The following is a 23,431-nucleotide window of genomic DNA, read 5'->3' as shown; positions in this document are numbered from 1 at the left end:
TAGGACTTCCTGAAGGCTTATTAGAGGGATTGTTGGACTTTTGTTAATGTTGGTGTTCTGTGGTCACTTGAATATCAGTCTACCAGTGCTTGGAGAGTCAAGAAGCTGGTTCCATAGGTCTGGAAACCCTGAGTTACTCCTGTTTGTGTGTGTGTGTGTGTGTGAGTGGGTAGATGGGTGTGCACTTGCATCTGCAAATGGTCATATTGTGGGCTGTGGAGAGGGCAACAGGTTTCAGGACTGGCACAGGCTAGAATTAGAACAGAAACAGCCCTGCTTCTCAGAGAAGATGGGAGAGGAAGAGAGCAAAGATTCAGTGGAAGTGACTTCCAGCCCAGGAAATGAAGAACTGCTCTATGGAGGAGAGGGGGATGAAAGGTTTCAGGACGAGTTAGCGAGACTGCATGAATTCAGAGACTTTGGGTGCCATGAAGACCTAGAAGGGTTGTTAGGCCCAAGAAGTGCCCATTCCCTTGAGTTGCTGCAGCAAGAGCTGGCCAGGAGTTGGGGAGCCCTGGGGCATTGGGAATCCCAGAACCCTACTAAGTCTTATGGGTTTAAGTGGTTCCTGTTGCCGTCCAAAGTAGCAGAATCCCTTTGCTCTTCCTCCATTGCAATGTGCCCTGGCTCAGCTCTTCAACTGGCTCACCTGAAGCAGGAATTTGAAGCAATGCGCAGTCTTTGTAACCTTTAGGAAGAGCCTCTAATCCTGTTGGCGACCGATGCTGGTCTTACCTCTGACCTTTTCATTGTAGCAACTGACCAATCACATCCGAGAGTCTCTGCCTGCACTGCGCAGCAAGCTCCAGAGCCAGCTGCTGTCCTTGGAAAAGGAGGTGGAAGAATATAAGAACTTCCGGCCTGATGATCCCACCCGGAAAACCAAAGCCCTGCTGCAGTAAGTGTGTTTGCTCTCTGGCCTGATGCATGGCCTGGTGTCTCAGGGTGGAGCTCTTCTCTTTGTTCCCTGACTAAAGATAATTTGGGCATCTAGGTGATACAGTGGATAGAGTTCGAGGCCCGAAGTCAGGAAGACTCATCTTCAAGTTCAAATCTGGCCTCAGACACTAACTAGCTGTGTGACCCTGGACAAGTCACTTAACACTGTTTGCCTCAGTCTCATCGTAAAATTGAGCTGAAGAAGGAAATGGCAAACCACTCCGTTTTCTTTGCCAAGAAAATCCCAAATGGGGTCACAAAGAATCAGACACGACTGAAACCACTGAACAACAACATAACTTGCTTTCCTTCTATTTAGGTACTAGACTAGCCACTGGCTTATTGAGCCTGGGGAAGGGGATGGGGCACAGAGTAAAAACTCTGGCCTCCTGCCTTGGCGAGTACACGTATTACACAGCCCCCTACAGGAGGTTACCTAAGCTTCTGGCCAGAGAGGAAGCTTTGGGGGGGTGACATTGAATTGCTCTGGACATTTAAAAGGAGAATTTCACATAGGAAGCATCAAAATCCCAATTGTGTGCTGGCTGCCTCTCCTTTCCCAGTTTGGACTGGTACTGAGATTGTGTGGTTAGATATCATTTGGCAGGTGGATTTTTGTGCCTCTAGATAAGAGTGAAATGGGAACCTTTTGAGTCAAGCCCTCAGGTTTTCCTGTGCGCTTGGAATTTGCTTCAAGAAGTTGATGGACTCCCAACTGTGAATCTTTTCTAATTGTTAGTCCAAAGGAAATGCGTTTTTATCTTGATAATACTATTACAAACAGTGGAAAATAGGTCTGGGCTTTATAATTGATGGGAGGTGCAAGTTAAGCTTTAGTCTTTCTGGTAGGCCTGGGAGAACTGGTCTTGCGCATGTTGACTATTCACATTTTCTGAATCACCTCCATTTTCCATTTGGTTTCTAAGCATAATTATATCACAGGGATATGCTTTTCAGTGATATTATTCCTTGTCTCTTTTGTTTCTTATTCCTCTAAGTTAGAACTGTTTTGAGAGCTCTGTTCAGAGTGCTGGATTCATATTAGCTTTTGTGTTTTTCTTGAAAGAAAAATTGTGCGCATCATGAACCGCTTTATTGAGGGAATAGTTCACCTCATTACATAGACAGCTTGTTTGCTAATCTGTGATTGCAGAACTGATGTTAAGATATTGAAGCACCTTCTTTGCTCTCGCTATTTTAGGATGGTCCAGCAGTTTGGTGTGGACTTTGAAAAGAGAATTGAAGGCTCAGGAGACCAGGTGGACACATTGGAACTTTCTGGTGGTGCAAGGATTAATCGCATCTTTCACGAGAGGTTTCCATTTGAGCTTGTGAAGGTGACACATTCTATGCTTCTCCTCATCTTCTACCAAAGGATAGTTAGCCTTCCCCTCTAAGGGTCCGTGGAGAACAGGCACTTACCAAATGCTTTTTGAACTGATAAAGACAGTGAGGCATGCCTTCATACTCATAAAGAAACTCATACATTGACCCTGCTTGTTTTTGAAGGGAATCACATACTCTAGCTTGGGAGTTGAAGCAGGCATCACATAGATGGTCATTCTTCAGAGCTAATAGGATTCAGATAGCCAACTATTAACTTGAGGCTTTCTTATAAAGGTACATATTATCAGGGAGATACTTAATTGTAACTCACTTCCTTAATACCTACCTCTGTATATTTTGGTTTTTTTAGATGGAATTTGATGAGAAGGATTTGAGACGAGAAATTAGTTATGCAATTAAAAACATCCATGGAGTCAGGCAAGTATTAAGGGTGGGGGAGGAGGGTTAACTTCCTTCTGTCAACATGTTATTGTCTCAGCCAGGCCTCTGGAATGTCTGTGCTCCCGGCCTCTGATATCTAGGTTGGGAGGAGACCATGTTGGCCAGGGACTGACACTCTCAGGGATAGAGCCCGGTGCCTTGGATGGTGGGGTGAAAAGAGGCAGTCAGTCTGGTGTGCTCTTCCCTGGTGTCTCCCAGGACAAGTCAGTTGCCCTTCAATATTTTGACACTTGAGGGCAAAAATTTACATCTGTCTAATTTGAGGCCTGTAAGGTAGGACATGATATAAATTGCTACACTGTTTGTAGTTGTGACCACAAATGCTACCCCTACTCCCACCCCTGTCTTGTTATGGTCATGATGTAATATGAGGCTCTATATCAGCCACCTGCCCTGGTAAGGGCCTTTAAAACAAAGACTATGATAGGGGGTAAGAATGGGCCCAGATCTAAGGCCAACCAGCATGAGAGAGAGATGAATTTCATGTTGGTCAAACTGAATGTTGCCAGGAAAGAGTAGACCTTGTGTTGCAGAAATGAGGCTTGTTTTTGGAATTCCTAATTAGTGGGAGTGGGCCTGGGCCTCAGATGTGTGATTATTGCTATTTCTTCAGTTAACCAAATAGTTGCCATTAATATTGTTGATTTTTTTTGTGTTTTTCTTTGATTATTTCCCTCACCCTTGCTCTTGTGGTTGGACGTGCATAGGACGGGGCTCTTCACCCCCGACTTGGCATTCGAGGCCATTGTGAAAAAGCAGGTGGTGAAGCTGAAAGAGCCTTGTCTGAAATGTGTCGACCTGGTTATTCAGGAGTTAATCAATACAGTTAGGCAGTGTACCAGTAAGGTATTGAGCCCTCCCTGAGGGTTGTGGAAAAGGGAGCCACGGGGGGATGGGTGGTATCAGGATCGCAGTGCCCTGCCTGCTCTGGCTGGTCATTCTCCCCAGATTGCTTTTCCTTCCAAGAGGATGTTTTCTTCCTAACCAGAGGCCAGGTAAGGGACTCTGGACTATGGAATGTAAGACTATATTGAAATTGTTTACATCATCTTCCCACCACTCTTCAGTGAGGTCACCAGTGTCTTTCTAGAGACAATCGAGTGAGTAAGGGAAGGAAGAGGTAGAATGGGAAGAATGCCCAACAGGCCTCGGGAGTTGGCCAGCCGAGTGGGCAGCTTACTCTGGGATCCTGATGCCCAACAGAGCATGTGTCTTGACTGATTTAAAATGCTGCTTTGCTACACCCTGGGAAGCAGAAAATTGAAATGTACCCCTTCTTGAGCCTGGGACCCCCAATCCTCCATTTATCATGTTTTTCTTCTTTAAAAAAAAAATAACCCCATGGTCCTATGTTTTGCATGAACCCACTGCTGCAAAGCCAGGTGCCAGAAGCCCCAAGAGTGACAGAGTGGCAGGTAACTGGCGTGTCAGACCTGGCATTGCCACACCTAGCCCAGGGCAGCTTTGCCAGAGATCCCCCATCTGCAGCATGCCTCCTGCTGTTCTCCTTCAGGGAGGGGCAGCACTCTGCAGAGGGAACTTGACTCCCCTAAACAAGCAGAAGTTGAAATACATCTTCAACAGTCATTGTGATTGGCACAGTCAGTTCCTACACTTGGCAGGAAATGCCTAGCTCCCCCACCCTGACAGTGCCTGCTTCCCAGAGTGACCTGCTTCAGCTGAGCCTTGTAAATGCTTTCCCAGGGTTGCGTGTGTGTATGCGCACGCACGCACGCGTGTGTGCGTGTGTGCGTGTGTGTGTGTGTGTGTGTGTGTGCGCGTGTGCGTGCGTGCGTGTGTGTGTGTGTGTGTGTGTGTGTGTGTGTGTGTGTGTGTGTGTGTGGATAGGCATCCTGGAGCTATCTTTAAGAGTCAGGGGATTTTTGCTTGTGCTGCAGTTCCTGATCTGTGTCATTTTTAAAAGCCTGCATTTGCTTTCCAAGCTTCTTCAGTCAAACCCAGCAGGGTTGGAAGTAGATTTCCAGAGGCTACAACATGTATTTGAAAATTCAGGGCACCAGATGCATTGGGTGTAAGGTGACTAAAGCAATGACCTTGCACTATTGACAAGTCTAGCCAAAAGCCCCTTGAAATGGCTCTCCTTCCGAAGCAGCTTCCCAGGGCAAATGCCAAGGCTTTTACTATGCCTCTTACTAACTGGTTGCCTCTCTCCTTTTCTTCCCTCTCTCTGTCTTTTTGTTACTGTGTGTGTTTGGTCTGCAATGCCTTTTGGGGTCTCGTCTTTCTGCCTCCCTCTCGTGCTCTGCATGACGCAGGACGGGTCTCTTCACCCCCGACATGGCCTTTGAAGCCATTGTGAAAAAACAGATTGTAAAGCTCAAAGAGCCGAGTTTGAAGTGTGTTGATCTGGTGGTCTCAGAGCTGGCCACCGTCATTAAAAAGTGTGCTGAGAAGGTAATGGGCTAAATTTTTTTTCCATCTGTTAGTCTAACCTGAGCATCTGAAAAATACTGGCTCCACAGGACCTGCCTAACTTAATGCCTTGGGCTTAATTCATGTTCTTTCCAAAAATGAAACAAGTTTGGTGGCATTATTTCTGGCCTATGCCACATTCTGTTAACCTGTCATCCGTGGACAGTCCCCAGAAATAAATTTGGAGGTCCTGCTGAGACATATGCCATAGGTGCTATCTTGAACCACTGCCCAGGAGACCAAAATGCCTATGAAATGGCTGCTTCAGGGCATGGGGAAGGCTGTCCATCTCATTGGCTTACATTACTGTTGCTTAGTATATATTAGTTCATGCTGTCATCCAGCCATGGGGGTGGAGGTGGGAGAGGGAACATCAGTGACATTTGACTGGTAAACACACTTCACTTGCTTTGAATGAAATCTTTTCATCTTTGATTCTCTTTTAAAAAATTTTTTTTGATCTCTTTAATTGTCTTGCCAACTCAAGCTGCCCATATTTGTCTCTTTAATGAGTGTTTGTGGTGACAAAATTGGGGATCAATGAAGTCCTTTCATGTCTTCTTGGCTCTCCCTGGCTTTCTGCTTTCTTCATGTAAATTGTTGTGGGTTTTGTGCTATGTAGAGCCATCTGACATGCCCCTTTCCTCCCCCACAGCTTGGCTCCTATCCCAGGTTACGAGAAGAAACAGAAAGAATTGTCACCACTTACATCAGGGAGCGAGAAGGGAGAACAAAGGACCAGGTGTGTTTGAAGGGTCTTTGACAATGTGTTCATTCTGCAAACACTTACTGGGTACTGCTAACTTAAGGACCAGGCTACCTTAATGACTGGACTTCGTATGATTGATTCTGTACATGAACTTCTAATGTGCAAGGGCAGTATCCAGCCCTAGGGTGCCCGTTATCGTGTGTATTCAGTGAAATAGATGCGCTGAGAGCCTGGAGGTACCAGGCAGATGTAGCCTGCCCTGCTGGCCCTTTGCCTGAGTTGGAAAATAGTTATAGATCCCCCTCTACTGGTGGACTTGGGGAGTGTGCTCAAGTGCCGTAAATGTGTATTTGGACCTTTGATGGGCAGACCAAATAGTAAGGCTTTTTAAGTAGCAAACATACTCTTATCTTTTCAGATCCTTCTTCTGATCGACATTGAGCTATCATACATCAACACAAATCACGAGGACTTCATTGGCTTTGCAAAGTATGTATATTCTACCTGCAGCTTCTTGGATATGGGAGCCCTGCCACCAGATAGGGCTTCGGTCTTAGAGCTGGCCCTCCTAAAGGGCTTCAAGGCTCCAGGTGATGCTAGCTCAGAACAGGAGGCAGTGGTGGGGATAATTTCCGGAAGAAGACACATTCTGAGTTTTGAGGTATTCTTCTATTAGAGATGCTTTGAAAGGAACAAATGAGGTTTCTCTGCATATCTTGCTTTAAATAGGATGTTATGAAAAATCAGGCAAGTTTCTTTAATGACAGTGGATTAAGACAGTGACATAATGTTTCAGCTGAATGTAGCAATGGATGATAATACTTCAAAATTCATCCCTTCTGTCCCCTTTACCCTAATTGAAATGACATCAGCATTCCCTCTTAGCACATGTGTGATAGTGGTGACTGTCACGTGCAAAGAATCAAAAGAAATTGAGACTAGACCTTCTTGCAGATCATTGGGGCCTCATTGACCCCTCCCTATTAAATGGGCCTAAGCAGCCCGTGCTTAGTTTCCCAAGAAAGTTTGGTTCCTTTTAATTTAAGAGAACTAGAACAATCAGTGTCCCCTGCACAGCCTGGTGTTTTCTCAAACTTCAGAAGGAGATGATCTTAGGAGAAGTCTTTATGGTCTGCCCAAGAGTCTTGTCAGTAGGTGGTGAGAAGAGAGCAACGGCTTCTTCAGATCTTCCCCTGCCTTGGGCCACAAGTGAGCCATGACAGTGCTGGGTCACAGGGAGCTCAATTCCCTGCTGTGCCCTGTCATTTAGGATGGCCACCTCCTGTGGAGGCTCCCTGGGTCTCCACCTTGGTGCCCCTGTTGTGGAGCTGAAAGCCCTGGCTCCCTTTCCCCTCTTGATGGCTGCTCTTTTCCTCATTTTGTTTCTGCTTTTCACACTTCATTCGCAGTTCCTCCTTCTCACCATCTCTCCTGTTTTTCCTTTGATCGCTTCACTCTTCCCTCTGGACTCCTTGGCCTCCCTCCCAATAACCCCAGCTGTTACTATACTGAGCAGCTTGTGACAGGGTGGGTATCTGCCTGCTGTGAGTGCTGCTTCAGTAGTGTGTTAGAGGGACCTCGGGCTGGATCTGTTTTTGACAAAGGTAGTGGGAAGTCCCAGACCAGTAAGACTTGCTTAGGGAGCTAGTCCAATCCTGACTCTGATTTTCAGACTGAAGAAGTCGTAAAAAATGTTCCCAGGCCCTGCTGTTGTGAAGCCTGGTCATCAGTGCTGTGGTACAGGTTTGCACTCTGTGACCCAAGACTTCTCCATTTATCAGGCTCCCTCAGGTATTATGACCATTATGGTTACATCGACATGGCCCCCTGCCCTCTTAAGAATTTGCCATTTGAAACAGCCAGCCCCTACATGGAGACAGGTATTCAAACAGAGCCCTATGCTCAGCTCTCTTCCCCTCCCTCTGAATTTGAGTCTGAAAACAAAGTTGGTGGCTTTTCTTCTTTTACCTTGAAATAGCTATTACTCTCCTATCTCAGGTAAATAGAACTTTTATTGGTACTAATCACTGTTGTCACCATCCTGGTCTGGCATCTGAAATTTTATGTCAGGGTGTCCCATCATCACCTTAGAAAGGACAGCCCCAGGGCTCCTCCCACTCGGATTCTGGGCTTGGCAACTCAAGCTATCAGGAGGAGGGCATCTAAAGAGATGCTTTGCCTGAGGATGGAGCTGTAGGCTGGTTTGCTCATGCTGCCAATGAGGCAGAATAGGACTTGCACAAACTTTCTCTGAGCCCCTCAGGGAGTAAATGACTTTGTCTAGGAGTGGAGTTAAAGCAGGCTTTCTCACCTTTTCTGTGTCCTGGAACCTTTTGATGGGTCGTTTAAGGAAGAAGCCTAGGAATCTCTTCTCAAAAATCATGTTTCTAAACAAATGAAATAAAATACATATCATTACAAGGAAAACCTATTACATTGAAATATGATTTTTAAAATGTATATTCTTATAATGTCATGGACCCCAGGTTAAGAATCCCTCATTTTGGAGGTTTTTACATTCGTCTAGTTCAGCCACAGCCTCCAGAGTGCTAGAGCTGCTTTCCTGTTTTTATATACAATGCATTTGTTTGTAGCCTGCTATGGCTCTCCTGGGATGAATAGTTACTCTCCAAAAGAAAAACCTTAATGCCAGCATCTCTAGTTCTGATAACTGTTTCTTCTCTTTTCTGCCCATTTCCATTCAGCCAACATTGATTTGCCTTCTCTCTGTGCAGCTCCTCCCTCACTGCCTAGCTGCATAAGCCTTGTGTTATGCTTTGGTTTCAGTGCCCAGCAGAGAAGCACTCAGCTGAACAAGAAAAGGGCCGTTCCAAATCAGGTGCGTGTGCATGCCTTTGTTTGTGGGGCAGATGGGGAGAGCTGCCTTAGGTGCCCGGGGGAGGCGCACCAGCTTTGGTGTAAATGGTTTCCTCAAACCCTCACTGTTTTACATGCCTCTCTCAGGAGCTGCTGTCTAATTGTGATTCTCCACCCTTTTGATCCTAAGTTCTACACGTATTTTGACATTATTCAAAACATTTTCAAGTGGTTGAATCTAAATCTGACAGTAGTCACTACAGGGCTGTCTTACCACAGCTGCTTTCTCTTTGCCTTGGAAGGCACATTTTCTGTGAGATCCATCAACTGTCCTGAGAATAAAGAAAGCAATGCTGTACTAGTGTTCCAACCCAGCCTTTGGGAAATGGAAGGAAGGCATTCCCCGGGGAAATTAGACCTAGAGTCCTGGTGGTTTTTAGGAAAAAACCCTGCCTTCACATAGTCTTTGCAGAGGTCCCATCTCTCATGGGAGGGGCCAAGGGGACTACTCTCTATTTAGCTTGCATGACCAAAGCCCCGGATTGAAAAATGTAACCTTTGCATGAATTTTATGCTTGCTTTAGGTAATACATATGTTATTGCTTTTTTGTTTGAAAGATTATAATGAATTAAACATTAACACTGTGAACATAATTAATAGCATGTAATTTTTTTTCTTTTGCTGTTTTTCTGCTCTTCTTTTTCTACCATTTTTTTTGTGCTTCCTGTCCTTTCTCTATTACCTTGCTTCCCTCTTTCTGCTTTTCCTTTATTTACCCTACAACCCTAACTTTGTGATCCTAAAGGGTGAGATTCTGGTAAGTACCTATATAGTGTGTTAGTAAACTTTAGACAGATCCAGTGATGGAGACCTACTCCCAAAATATGACACCGAAGAAACTGGGTTTTCATTGACTTGGGGTTGAGTACACTTAGTACATTTAAGGTGAGAGCCTGTCCTGTTCCAGGCGAGGTGCAGATTCATCCAACAGATTTATGGAGCCTTGTTATAGCATGGGGCATGCAAAGTTGTATCAGGCTTGGCTCTGTCCTCAAGTTGCTTTATAATCTCTCTAGAAGAAAGGATGTGACTCGGGTGAGTGAGACCAGAAATCCTATTGAAGGCTGTAAAAATGCAAGGCTGTGTTTGATACCTGAGCCTGCCTTCCTTATCCCAGTAGTGTGCCTGGCATAGCTTCTTGGCTTCATTTGGGACAATGTGTTCCATATTCTTTAGAAAAGCCAGCTCCCTGGTGGGGCTCATCTTAGTTAGATGGTCATTGCCCAAGCAGCCTCCTAGACCCATTCTTGGAGTCCTTCCCAAAGCCTTGAAGATGAGCTTTTCCCTCTACCACCCTGTGGGTGCCTGACCCCTTTTCCCTTTTCCGTTCATATAAGCAGGAAAAAGCAGTGGAGAGTAGAATTAAAACACAATCAAGTCTCTAAGGAGGCTTCCTGTCACTTGTGTCCACAGCACTCAGTTTGTTTCATCTTGCTGTCACTCGTGTGCTCGTACATCTTCAGTTTTCCCTGCCCCTTAGCTAGGATGACGGTGTAATTCTGACCTGCTGGGCTCTTTGGCCAGGGCCCCACAGACCTTCCTGCTAAGTGTACTCAGTTCTGAAAACTCCAGGTACCAGTTTCTCTCTTAATGATGAATAGGGTGAGCTCTGGAAACTGTTACATCTTCCCCATGGGGAGGCTAACAAGTGTGCAGAAACAAGGGCAAAAAGTCTTCTTTGACTGAGCAAGAAAATGGAAACAGCTGAAGTATAATCCTAGAACAAGGGGCTGGGCAGGAAGAAGCACTCTCCTTAAAGGACTCTGGTCCTGGTTTGCCTGCTTCACACCACCAGTCCCTTGTCCTTCCTGCCTCATCTCTCCTTAAGCAGCAGGAAGTCAGGCCACTGTTGGAACAACATTTTCCCTGCTTTAAAGCACCAGTTGCTAGTTTCCCTTATACTACAGAGATTGTAAGTGATTTCCATTTTCCTGTCAGTTTAAATAGGCTTCCTTTCACTCCCCAAAGACCCTGTTTCTTTGGGGGAAGAGGGAAATACTTCTCATCTCTGTTTCCCAGAGTACCTTGGCTTTGCTTGAGTAAGGTCTCCATCACTGTTTGGGAGGCTTAGGATGTGGAAGTTCTGCTTTTCGGTGATGGGAAGCTGCTGAGCCCTGACAGTTGTACTAAGATTGGTATGAGCTGGGCTATTCCAGGCCAGGAAGACAAAATCAGCATTCAGGAAGAGTGTTCCAAGATTTAGGCCCCCTTCCTTGATTCCCCTGTCCCTACCAGTTGACCAGCTCTCCCCTGAAGGCACCTTTTTGCAGGTAAGGCGTTGGCACATCAAAATTTTTTGCTTCTTTGCCATGTCTTGTTCCCTCGTTAAATATCATGTTGCCATTCTGTCCCTTATGACATGGCTTTGGGGGCTCCACACTAGCTAAATGGGCCTATGGCAGCTCTCCTTGGTCCCCTAACTGCACAACAGACTCTTTCCGCTTTTGGTCATTAGGTTGAGTAAGCTACAACCTGGGACTGAATTTCCAGAGGATCCTGTCATGCCTGTCTCCTCTGTACCTAGACCCTGGGACACTTATCCAGCTGCATTCTGGTTTTGCTGCTATTCCTGTCCTATCTCCAGCTTCTTGCTTCCCCTTGTTGAGAATGAATTTTCCTATATAAATTTGGCTTTAAAATGAACTGGACTAAAGAGCTACTATATGCCCTCAAATTGCATATCCAGCCTCAAAGGAAGTTACTCAGTTCTCGATTGGCCTTTTGCCATCTTATTGGTCAGGGCTCTTGCTTCCCTCTGGCAGGCAGACTATCAGAGTTAAGATCTTCTAAATGTAACAGCCTGCAATCACCCATAGCTTGTACAGCCAAGTGATTTTTGTCTTTAACTCAGTGTTGTCTCCTACGTGGGCAGCTGCCTGGATAGCTTGAAAATTCCTGGGTGGGATGGGAAGCTCTGGTCTGTGATTGGGAAGGGAATACATCTGGCTGTGGTCCTGACCAGCATCCTCAAGTCCTGTGGGCAAAAACATTGTGTTCCAGCCTGTCACCTAGATGTTTAGATTTGAGGTTGAATGACCAGGCCTGCAACATTTGGTTGTTTCCACCAGAGCAGAGTGTTAAACTATTCTGAGCCCTAGGACAATCTGATTTTTCCAGAGGCAGATCCAGCATTTTTCATGTATCCTTAGCTCCCAGGCACCCACATTTCTCACCAGGACTACCCACCTTCTTGAAGACCCTGAGTCTGTCCCAGCCTGGATATTGAGAAATGTGCCACTTGCTGTCCTGTTGACTCCTGTGTATTACTAACCTGTGTCTTGAGAGTAGTGGCCACAGGGCACTTATGTAGGGTGACTGTGGGTGCTCTTCTCAATTCTTCTATGTGTTTCTGAAGCCCAAGTATATGAGTCCATAAATGTATTGGAATTTCTTATTTGGGGGGCATAACTGCCCATTGGAAAGTTTCCAAATTATTCTTCCACATGAATGGTATGTGCAGAAATCAGACAGAATAGGCTCAGAGGTCTCTTCCTTCCCCAGACAAAGCTGTCTATGACCACTGGGAGGGGAATAGAGATAGGTGCAGTCGATGCCTGATCCAGCCCCACCTCTCCCAGGCTTTTGCAGGAAATCATGTCAGCGTATTGATTATCTCCTGCCTTACCTCTGTCGGACAGTCCCCGGGAAAGGAGGAAGTTAGCACCGGCTCCCATGGGACCTGTGAAGTTTAACCTCATGCTGTAGGAATAGGTGACCAAAGCAGTGACCTCATTCAAGGCCCATTAGAGCTAACAAGAAAGAACACAGCCACACAGCTTCTGTGCTGTTGCTTGTAATGAAATGTTAGCAGAGCATCAGATGATTTTGTCCCTAAAGTACTTCATGCCTCTGGACCAGTATTGCTGCCAACAGGGAGAGGTCTGGGTGCTGTCTCTTAGACTCACTTCCCCCTGGACTCCCAACAGAGACGAGTTTTCTGGCTCCTGGCTGGGAGTCTTGGCTTCTTTAAGGACCCTTATGGCATGACTAACAGAGCTTTCTTTCCCCTTGGCTTTCTACATTGATGTCATCTGTGTGTCAGGGACCTAAACCCTGGGCTAGGGTCCTAGTGAAGTCACCAAAGCAGTTGGCTGTATGTTATGTTGACTGACCCTTTGGTACAGAGAGAGAAGAATATATGTGTCTCCAGTTTCCCTAGGAGCCAGGCTAGTGATTCCTTCCATCTGCTAGTTGGTTGGAGGGGTATGGGAAGGCCAGGCCGGTCATTTTACCTCCTCCTTCTGTTAGGGAGATGAATGAGACCATGTCCACTGGTTTGGTGACATCTTGGTGAAAGCATTTTGGCAAGATGATGAAATGTTTAATAAGCTTGGCCTAGGAGTTGGTTCTTTGGCTATGAAGATAAAGATCTCTGTGGAAAGTCGGGCCTAGAAATCCAAAAGGATCTCTACTGTTTTTCCTGGCTTTCAGTGCCCACAGCTCTGCCCCATAAGTGCCTTGGCAGGGTCAGCACTTACTTGCGTCCTGCTGTCCTTGCTGGTAACAGTTCAGCTTCAGTTTGTCACTGCCTCCAAATCCATTCGAGTCCTGTTCTAGTCTCTGTTTGCTTCATGTTGGCCCCACCCTTGTGTCCCCAGCTTGGAATGTTAAGGGGCTTTCCCCCAGGCCCTGGACTCCCATGCATGACTCCTTTCTCCCTGTCTCCACCCTTCTTACCTCCCAGGGGGTACAGCCTAGTACCTCCATGGAGGCTGACTCAGCTGCCAGGTGAGTGCCACAAAGCAGGCACAGTGACATTGTCAGGGTGGGGTTTGGGGAGGGCTGCCAGTGGTCTAGGGGAGCCAGAGAGAGGCCCATGCCACTCTTCTAAAAGAAACTGCTGCTCTACTGTGTCACCACAAACATACCTGACAGGGAAGCTTGGTGACTAGCAGTTTTCATGTCCTGTTTGACAGAAGTCCATCTTAGATTTTGAGTGAGTTTTGCTGGTTGTCCTGGAACAATGAATGTTGGAACTAAGTAGTTTCAGAACTTTTCTAACTCATTGTTCTGTCTTTAATGACCTGTGCAACCTCAGGACAGGATTTCACTGTGCTATATACTTCACCAAGTGGTTCCTCCATGGTTGGCCATGCAGAGGAGCATCAACATGGCCCATTAGTTAGACTGGATTGGATTTCTTCCCTTCTTGGCTGTCCTGGATCAGCTTAAGCCATGGGCTGAATCACTGGCCTTCCTTTACACCTACCTGATAGGTCGTGTTCGGCTTTAGTGAGCACTAATATGCATCCTAAAACCCTGGAGCAGTCCACCCCACTCCACTCCCATTTTCGCTTGGATTAGGAGCATGGTTTGGGCAAGAAGCCTCTAGGGGTCTGGGGTTTTGACCCAGCCTTTGCTAGATTGCTACTCTACTGGGAGTTTGCCAATCATTTTAAAAGTCTGCTCTGTCTGGGTTTGGCCTCTCTAATTTCTTGGTGTGTGGCAATTGACTAGGTTATACACCTTCATCAAGGCCCAGGTTTCATGCTGATCCATGCTTTTTCCTCCAGGTGATTCGAAAGGGCTGGTTGACCATCAACAATATCAGCCTGATGAAAGGTGGTTCCAAGGAGTATTGGTTTGTGCTCACTGCAGAGTCCTTGTCGTGGTACAAGGATGAGGAGGTGAGTATCCAGGAAACCTGACTGCTTAATCTGGCAAAAGACACTACCCTGATGTGGGCTGGTGAGAGCTGGTTAAAAGGAGACAGACTGGGCTGGCCAATTATGATTGGTCATCCAGTTCCTTCTGGGAAGCTGTAATGTGTAAATTATAACTCTCAGTGAAAATTATGGCCACAGCCTATTGTCAGGGATGATAGGGACGTTGAGGACACAAGTGCTCAAGCTATACAGACTAAGCATCACATCTCTGTTGTAGTTAGAGGGACCAAAATGCATCAGGCAAGTAGAAAGCCAACCTGGTGAAGACCATGTGGACCATTTGGCCTATATGTGACCTGGAAGCTATGCAAGATACCCCCAGGCACCAGCCATCACTCAGCCTTTAGATATCAACCCCAGTGTACTGATATTTATCATTCCCTTCCTTTAGGCTCTCTTGCCCAGTGAGCATGTATGGAATGAGGACTTGGGAGGCTGAGGTTGGATAGGATTCATAAAGTAGATTAGAGGTCCTCATAAACGTTGTTATTACTATAGAGTTGTGGGTGTCCTTGGGCCTGTGACTTCCCTTTTTCCCCTGGGGTTTGGCATTAGGGCTCCAGACCCAGTGCTCTATGCACTGTGCTACCAGCTGTCTCAGGGACATACTTTTATTCAGATGTTAACTCTGCGTACAGGCTATATCCTCTCAGTAGAAGGCAAGGTCCTTGTAGGCTGTGGCCATTTTTTTTCTCCTTACTACTGAGCACAGGTACTGCCTTATGCAGAATGAACGTTAGATCAATGATTATTGCATTAGATTGAGTCTTGGCTTCCCATCCTTGCGACCCTGAGCACTTTAGGTCATAGTAGAAGAATACTAGAGAATTCACTTCTGCTTTTTCTTGGAACCAAGCCTGAAGAACATAGAAGAAGCAGCTATGATAGAGAGTGGGAAGCCCTGAATTCAGAGTTAGTGGACCTGGATTGGGTTCCAGGCTCTGCTCTTTACTCTTTCTGTGTGACTTTGTCACTCTGTGTGACCTCTCTGAATCTGTTTTCTCCTATAAAATTAGAGACTGGATAGGATAACCTCTGTTACTTCCAGTATTTGATACTATCACCTTGGTTTTATTAGATAAAAGAACAGTGAGATCAGAGCACTTATCAGAGCCAAGTCATCCTGAAGAACTTTGGCTTTCTTAAATAAGGAAACTGATAGGCCTCCTTCCCTACCAATAAGTCAAGAGACCCTGAAAAGCTGCTCAGGCCCTGTTTACAGAATTCTTAGGAATAGTCCTTAAAAATGGCCTGTACAACTTGGTTGGTAGAAATACAAGTCCATATATAACCTTGATTCTCTCTACAAGGCCTCCCCACTGCCACACTTGTCTCACTTGTGCCAAAGTGGTGATTTCTGTCTGAGAGCCCCAGGTTCTAACCCCTTCCCTCTTTTTCTGTTCCATCCTCACAGCTTGTTTAGACTTCTGGTTATGACTGGTATTCTGTCTTCACATTCCTCAGAGTCTTTAACTCTGGTCCCAAGTGTTTTTTAGGATCAAGGCCTGCCAGTTTCCCTGGAAATGCAAGGTAGCCCTAGCTGGTTTCCCCATAGTCCTGCAAAAGAGAAACTATGAGGATGGCAATCTGGAAAGAAGTTCTATGAAGGGACCTTTGGAAATGTGTACATTAGTTGTGGGCCCTGGACTGGCCTGATTCTTCATTTGAAAAAGGAAAGTCTTGACTACTGGCTGCCCACAATTTCCCTGTGATGCCTCCTAGCCTGGGCCCCACTAAGTTTGGCCTCTGTCTACACTGAGAGAGCCCTTTCAACCTTCTTTTGACCCTGGAGTCCCCTCCCCCAGTTCTGCCACCTCTAGTTTCTTTTGTTGATCTTCAGGAATCACAGGACCAGGTATGGTGTCCCAAAGGGCCCTTTATTTATGAGCAGGAAAGTATTGTATTTTGGTGTACCTCTCCCCCAAAGAAAATCCTTTTCTGCCTAAGTTGGAGAAGGAGCTGTAGAACCTCATGGTGTATGTCCATATATCTGTTTCATATGCTGAAATAGCTCCTGCTCAAATGCAGCTGTATGTACTTGCCTCCTGAATGGTGGGCTGTGTGTATAGTGAGACAAGAGTAGAAGCGTCTGAGGGAAATGGGATATAGGGCCAAAGCTGCCTGGAAATAGGGAGGGAGCAGCTTCCTGATTGGCCAGACCTAGATATCTTCAAATGGATCCTCTTTTCAGTCTCCCTTGCCAGGCTTCCCCCATACCCCCTCTGAATTGATTTTAGAGCAAAACAGGTAGCAAAGGGGCATTCTTTTCTCCCTTAGACCCAGTCATGCAGAGAAAGGATTTAGGCAAACACCAGTCTGCTTCCTCTCAGACGCCTGCTCCTTTCATCTTTTCCAAGCTGCAGACTCCTCGGGGAGACAGTATGGCTCAGAACCACTCATCCAAGTACCTTGGAAAAGGCTTTTGCCCTTATTTTTTCTTTTACTTTCCACCCCCGCAGTCTAGAAGCTAGTCTGCTTTGTGGTGCGTCAGCTTTTAAGCAAGTATATTCTGGTGGTTTCCAAGCTTCCATCTTGGTGAGAACACAGACACATCAGCAAATTCATTGAGGTTGGATGGGGACTAGTATGAACCCCATTATTGGATTCCCTTTGCAAACTTGGACTGGCCAGTCGAGAGGGATAGGACTGTATAGAAGATGGTAGTTCGATCTTGAATTAAGGGTTATACATTTTTAGTTCCTTTTCCCCCTTCTTTTAGTAAACCTAGAAATGAGGTCTTTTTTCCTAATCAGAGAGGGGGGACAAGCTGATCTTGCCAGCTTTGGCCTTCCAATTAGACTAAGATGAGAGCTAGGGAACGCCATCCCCAGCTCGCCCCGTAAACCTTGCCTGTCCCCCGCCAGCAGTTTCCTGTTGGCAGGGCTCTCAGTGGGAGCACTGTCTGGCCCTTTGCTGTTGAGTAATGAGAACCAGCAGGCGCTGTGAATAAGGCTCTGTGTTCTACAGACACAAAGCCAGCAGGAATCCTAGAGGTGAGGAGGGGGAAATAAAACATTGTTTCTCAAAAAGCAGAAGGTCTGCTCTGCTAATGTACAGCCTTTCTCTTAACATATGCCCGTTAGACATGGCAGCCCTTCCAGTGCCTTCTTACCCACGTCCCTCAGGACCAGTTATAATTCTGGAAAGAAGGAAAAGAATGAACAAAGAAGAGTTGAAATACATTTATTTTGGTAACGTAACAAAGAGAGGAAAGATATGAATATTTCTTAAAAAAAATTTCAGTAACACAAAAGGCATGTGCCCTTTGTCTCAGGACTGAAGGGAAGATTCGCTGAGGGAGCCCCACAGGCTGTTGGGCTTTTTCGTCTTGAACTCGACTCCGGGCCCTTCTTCCCTTGCACAAAGCCCGTTTTACTCCTAAGCCTCTCCCTTTAATCTCTGGCCTACACAGGCTGGGCAATTTCAATTCAGCAAGCATTTATTGGGCCTGTACTTTGTGTATGGCATATAAGGAGGAAAATACAAATCTTGAAGGACTTACCTGGAGCTGATACTGCCTTGGCTTTCACTTTGCTGTGGGGCAGGGGTCCTGGCTCCTGAGGCGATGCTTTTCCAAGCCCAGCCTAACCAATGTGCAGACTACTGTACACATTTGCAATCTCCTGGACAGGTAGTCTGAACACTGGGCTGGTGGGGCTGGAATCCGGGGGGATTCTTCTACTCCTCCCCTTCGAAGCCATTCCTTTTGAGAAGGGATGTGTTCTTAAAGCCTATTTTACAAGGAGAAGAGAACTGCTGTTCCCTCAAAGAATCTGCTTTGTCTCTTCTGACGTGGCAAGTCTTCAGCAGGACCCAGTCTGGAGAAAGTTGTGGTTTTTCAGGAAATCCTAAGGCAGGCAAGGCGGGTGGGGGTGGGAGAGGGAGGGTTTAGGTTCATGGCCTCTGTACAAAGGAGGACGTCACTTTTGGGACATGGGGTGGGGGGGTGGGGATGAGTGTGTGCCTGTAGCATCTGGAGATATTTTCTGGGTGGAACATAGTTATAAACAATTCCAGATGTTGCATTTCACTGAGGCTGCTGTAGCCCATGACTCAGGAGGTGGCCCCTCCAAAAGCAGCAGAGTTGTGCTCATCCACACCAACTGCAGAGCTTTCTGCTGCTTTGGGGGAGGCGGGCAGACGGGCAATACTAAGAATAGGGGAGCCCTATCTATACTCTCCTGAAGTAAAAGGAGTTGAGAGAGCCTTTGCAGTGTGCTTGCTTAGGAACTCTGCAAGATCTTCCAAGAACCATCTTTAGCCTTGGCCATTCATCCATCTGCCCGTGACAGAAAACCTGGGCTGGAAAATGGTACACAGCTGGGTGGAGCAGCTTTGCTGGGCCTATCACACACATCATTGCCCTCCAGCTCTCTTCATCTGTCAGTGTTCAAACTGGCCAGCTGGCATGACTAAACCCTTGACCCACCAAAAGACCACATGTTTTTTCCACCTCAGTTTCTTTTGCGTTCCCTTTTCCCCACCATTCTCAAAGTTTGGTTTGAGAGGCACACATGACCCATTCTATTCTCTGGCTTCCTTCTTCCTTGCCCATATATGTCAGCAGGAGCTCCAGCAAACTTAAGACTTTCTTAAGTGTGAATCTGGAAGCTAGAGACTTGCCCTCCACTTACCTGTCGTATGTACAACAGGTAATATTGAGCGCCTTCTGTGTGCCGGGTCTTCTGTATGCTTGGGTGCTTTGAGGGCCACAGGGACAAGCAGGGTACAATACCTTCTGCCCTATGCAGGAGTCCCATAGAATCTTTTGCTCTGAGTTGCCCTATCTGTGGTCCAGAAACTGCCAGCCAGCTAATTGAATCAGTGTTTCCTGCATGTAACAGAGAAGCTGGCAGTTAGGCAACCAGCTCTTATTAAACACTTGTGACAGGCACCATAGTAGGATGGGGATACAAAAATGGAACTGTCCCAGAGAGCTTGAGGCAGAGCAGGGCTCAGGGCCTTTCTCATATAGTAACATGTAGTAATGGTGGTGGTGGCAGCAGCGTTAGGCAAGTCAGGTAACCTTAATGAAAATGGCAACATTTCCTAAAGATGTAGATGTGTGGCCCTGCTTGATGGAGTTATTTGTATCAATTTTAACATCTTATACATTTTATCTCTTATACATTTTAGGAAAAAGAAAAGAAGTACATGCTGCCATTGGATAACCTCAAAATCCGAGATGTGGAAAAGGGCTTCATGTCCACCAAGCACATCTTTGCTATCTTCAACACAGAGCAGAGGTGAGGACATCCCTACTGTGCCCCCACCCCCACCCCCCGAACGCTAGCTCCCATTTGAGTGACTTGATGCCAAAGCATGGCCTGGCCAGTCTGATTGTGTTTGCCTGAGCTCGGATAGAGCTCTGCACTGTACCATGGATGGCCTCCTCTAAAAGCTTTAGATCCTCTTAAGATTCTTGAGCCAGTTTCAGGGGGACTGAAGTTCAGAATTTGGGGCACCAAAGTTTCATTTTGTTGTGCCTCTTGGGACAAGTGTGGCCTTTGTGTCTTAACCAACGTCAAAACATGCTAATTTTTAAATTATAATTTTAAATTATTTAAGCATTACCATTTTACTAGTCATAGAATGACATAATTTAGAGCAAGATTTTGAAAATACATTTTCATACCTTGATAACAACTGCAAATGGTGAACATTGTGTTTTTCTCCCCACCCCTCCCCAGGAGACTGAATCTTTCTTGGCTTGTTCAGAAGGCTTGAGGCAGAGCAGGGCTCAGGCCCTTTCTCATACAGTAGTGTAGAGGTGGTGGCAGCAGCAACTTATGCACCACGCCCCCCCCCCCCCCAAACTTTCCTAGTTGTGAAAAAGAAAGCAGATGAGTACTGAACTTTGCCCTTTCAGGTTCCCTGTGCTCTCTTATTTTTCTTCCTCAGCCTGGGAAAAAGTCATGAGTGTTAATATGCTGGCCTTCATGGAAGCCCTAAGATAGTCCTTTTTTCCGATCAGAAGTTTTACAGTTATTTTATTAATTTGCTCTGGACTTTAACCGGCCTCTAGCGGACTACAGATTATTCTACTGTAAACACCAGCTGCCTTTTTATTTTTTCATGCTACATTTTGACTCAAGTTGACAAATACAGGTACTCATAAAAGGCCTAAGCCTAAAAGGGCCAGGGTCTGCCATTGCATCCTGGGTCATCTCCTGTTGTCCTGATGAATATCAGGTCACTGGACTCAGGTGGTTCTGGAGGAGAAAGTGAGGCTGGTGACCCTCCCTCACTCAAATCCAAGTCACCTGCAAGTCATGTCATTTCCCTGATGTCATGATCCTCTCTTCAGAAACGAAGGACAAACACAAAATATTAGAAAATAGAAACAAACAGACAAGCAGCAACAAAGATTCTAAGTGACTGCAGCAGTGTGTGACCACCATCCTTTACCATTCTGACTCCACCCCTACAAGCTGGATTTGTCTAGTTTTACATAGTATCCATATCATCGTTTTATATCTCCTTTTGACTTTTACTGTGTATATGATGGGAGTGTTTGCTATTGTTATGTTTAACTACATGGTTGTAGTCGCAGTATGTAGTGTTCTTCTGGTTCTGTTTTCTTCATTGACTGCCTTCATTTTTTAAAGGAACAACTTGCCACAATCGCTGGACTGTGGGCCGTCCTGCCAGGTGCCATGAGTGAGGTGGAAGGACAAGTCTGTGAATGGGCTAGTACCTCAGCAAAGCTCTTATTTGTACTTTACTTCATACAGGAATGTCTATAAGGACCTACGGCAGATTGAGCTAGCCTGCGACTCCCAGGAAGATGTGGATAGTTGGAAAGCCTCTTTCCTCCGAGCAGGGGTCTATCCTGAGAAAGACCAGGTGGGTACCTGTCTTAAGTATCTGGGGATGGGGGAGGAAAAGGAGTAGAATGGAACTTTGGAGGGGGCCAGACCTGAGGCACCGCCACGTGGACAGAGGCTATTCACAATGTAGTGTCAGTGGTGGAATTAGAGCAGAATAACAGGTCCTACAGAATCAGTTCTCTTGTGCTTCATCGTGTGAGAGGGTAGACGTGACTTTGAGAAACACTCACAGCTTTCTTTTGCACCTGAACCAGGCTGAGAATGAGGATGGGGCCCAAGAAAACACCTTCTCCATGGACCCTCAACTGGAACGCCAGGTGGAAACCATCCGAAACCTTGTTGATTCCTACGTGAGGATTATCAACAAGTCTATCCGTGACCTCATGCCAAAGACAATCATGCATCTCATGATCAACAATGTGCGTATTCCAGGGCCCAGGATGTGAAGCGACTCAAACTTGGATAGCTGGACCGAGGAGAGACCTCCCATGTGATTTAGCACGCCCCCTCCCCACCCCCCATCCCTAAGGACCTGGGAAGTCTGGGATGTGAATATTTACCCAAGAGCCTTAGATTTTTAATAGGTCACCCTTGAGATGTTGGTCTATGTCCCCAAAGTCTGAGGAACTGGGCTTAAGTTCATCATGAAGGGCTTCCTTTGAGTCTCTTTGGGTCAAGTCAGGTCTCCATATTTTATCCACTGCAGTCAAGAGGAAGAGCCTCCTGTACTGTCTTATCAGTGGAGAAGAGGCATAACCCCCTTCCGCTCCCCCCAATTTGATCTCAGGGCTTTTCCCCTTATACCACAGACCAAGGCCTTCATCCACTCAGAGCTACTGGCCTATCTCTACTCTTCTGCGGACCAGAGTAGCCTGATGGAGGAATCTGCGGACCAGGCCCAACGTCGAGAAGACATGCTGCGCATGTACCATGCCCTAAAGGAAGCGCTCAACATTATTGGGGACATCAGCACCAGCACTGTGTCCACCCCTGTGCCTCCACCCGTAGATGACACATGGCTCCAGAGTTCTAGCAGTAGGCACAGGTCTGGCCAGATGTTTGCAAGTCTGCCTGGGGAGAAGGGTCTGGACCTGGAACAGAGGCAGCGAGTGCAGCTTTAGGGGGAAGGAAGAAGCCTTGTGCCTCATTTTTCACTTCGCTTGGTCCCAGATGCAGAATTAGACTGGTGGATAGAAATGGGGCAGGGTTGGTTCAGTATAAGGGAGTATATCATATTATATCATTATGTATGTAATGTGTTCTTATCAGGCTTGTTTCAGGCTGGCGGACCATTTTGGGGGGGAGGTTGTAGAAGGCTGGACTAGATCTCTGTATGCCCTTCTGAGGCTTCAATTTTATGATTCTAGGGAGGACGTGATAGCTTACGAAGGCTAGGGAGGGAGTGTCTAAGATAACCAGCCCTGAGGGACTCGAGGGCAGACAGCCATTGCCCAACAGTTAAGCTGCCTCAACCCCATGTGCTGAAAGGAAGCTGTAATTAATTGGCAGGTGGATCCAGCTCAAGAATCCAAGAAACGGATTTCCCTTCTAGTGAGGCTGAGTTGGGTCCCATACTAGTTCATCCTACTGCTTCCTGCCTGATCCTTGACCTCTCCACAACTCTAGGTCCCAGCCTCTGTTCTCTGTGTTCTCTTGCAGTCCCACACCTCAGCATCGGCCTCCTGCCAGCGTGCCTCCCCCAGGCAGGCCCCCTGCAGTCAGGGGCCCTACCCCGGGGCCACCTCTGATCCCTGTGCCTATAGGAATCGCTGCCTCCTTTGTGGCTCCCCCCATTCCCTCTCGGCCTGGACCTCAGAATGTCTTCACTAACAACGATCCCTTTTCAGCCCCACCTCAGATCCCGTCTCGGCCAGCACGCATTCCGCCTGGCATCCCCCCTGGTGTGCCCAGGTAAGATTCATCCTAAACCCCTGTTTGTTCCTTTCCCTCTTCTCCCTGTCAGGGACAGCACTGAATCTCTTAGCAGCCTTGTTGTCTTTAGTAGTTTTTTGAGGTAGAGGATCCCTCACTCACACAGCACTTAAGCATGAGAAAATCAACCGTGGGAAGGCTCAGCTGCATCCCAGTAGAACCCATGGCCGTGGCTGCCAGCCTCCCTAACCGTGTCCTCTCAGGACCTACTGCGCACAGACGTTTATCTCTTTACTCGCAGCAGGGGATTTGTTGG

The 23,431-nt window shown here is 46.7% G+C and overlaps 1 protein-coding gene across 11 annotated transcripts in view; it reads left to right on the top strand.

Moving 5' to 3' along the window:
* DNM2 (dynamin 2) overlaps nucleotides 1-23,431 on the top strand; it is a 75,908-nt gene that overhangs the window by 48,967 nt on the left and 3,510 nt on the right. For 3 of the 11 annotated variants that reach the window (XM_036760781.1, XM_036760758.1, XM_036760748.1), the window contains exons 7-20: nucleotides 756-898; nucleotides 2,141-2,276; nucleotides 2,636-2,703; nucleotides 5,004-5,142; nucleotides 5,816-5,902; nucleotides 6,288-6,358; nucleotides 8,657-8,708; nucleotides 9,493-9,504; nucleotides 14,261-14,374; nucleotides 19,550-19,659; nucleotides 21,148-21,259; nucleotides 21,498-21,662; nucleotides 22,053-22,288; nucleotides 22,903-23,154. In XM_036760781.1, coding sequence (XP_036616676.1) covers nucleotides 756-898; nucleotides 2,141-2,276; nucleotides 2,636-2,703; nucleotides 5,004-5,142; nucleotides 5,816-5,902; nucleotides 6,288-6,358; nucleotides 8,657-8,708; nucleotides 9,493-9,504; nucleotides 14,261-14,374; nucleotides 19,550-19,659; nucleotides 21,148-21,259; nucleotides 21,498-21,662; nucleotides 22,053-22,288; nucleotides 22,903-23,154 — 1,697 coding nt within the window. Of the gene's footprint in view, nucleotides 1-755; nucleotides 899-2,140; nucleotides 2,277-2,635; nucleotides 2,704-3,434; nucleotides 3,574-5,003; nucleotides 5,143-5,815; nucleotides 5,903-6,287; nucleotides 6,359-8,656; nucleotides 8,709-9,492; nucleotides 9,505-14,260; nucleotides 14,375-19,549; nucleotides 19,660-21,147; nucleotides 21,260-21,497; nucleotides 21,663-22,052; nucleotides 22,289-22,902; nucleotides 23,155-23,431 lie in introns of all 11 variants that reach the window. The other 8 variants (XM_036760775.1, XM_036760751.1, XM_036760744.1 and 5 more) reach the window with 3 other exon arrangements.

This window comes from Trichosurus vulpecula, chromosome 1 (genome assembly GCF_011100635.1).
Source record: "Trichosurus vulpecula isolate mTriVul1 chromosome 1, mTriVul1.pri, whole genome shotgun sequence".
Classification (NCBI taxonomy): Eukaryota; Metazoa; Chordata; class Mammalia; order Diprotodontia; family Phalangeridae; genus Trichosurus; species Trichosurus vulpecula.
Note: the sequence above shows the minus strand (reverse complement) of the source record. Positions and strands in the feature narration are given on the sequence as shown.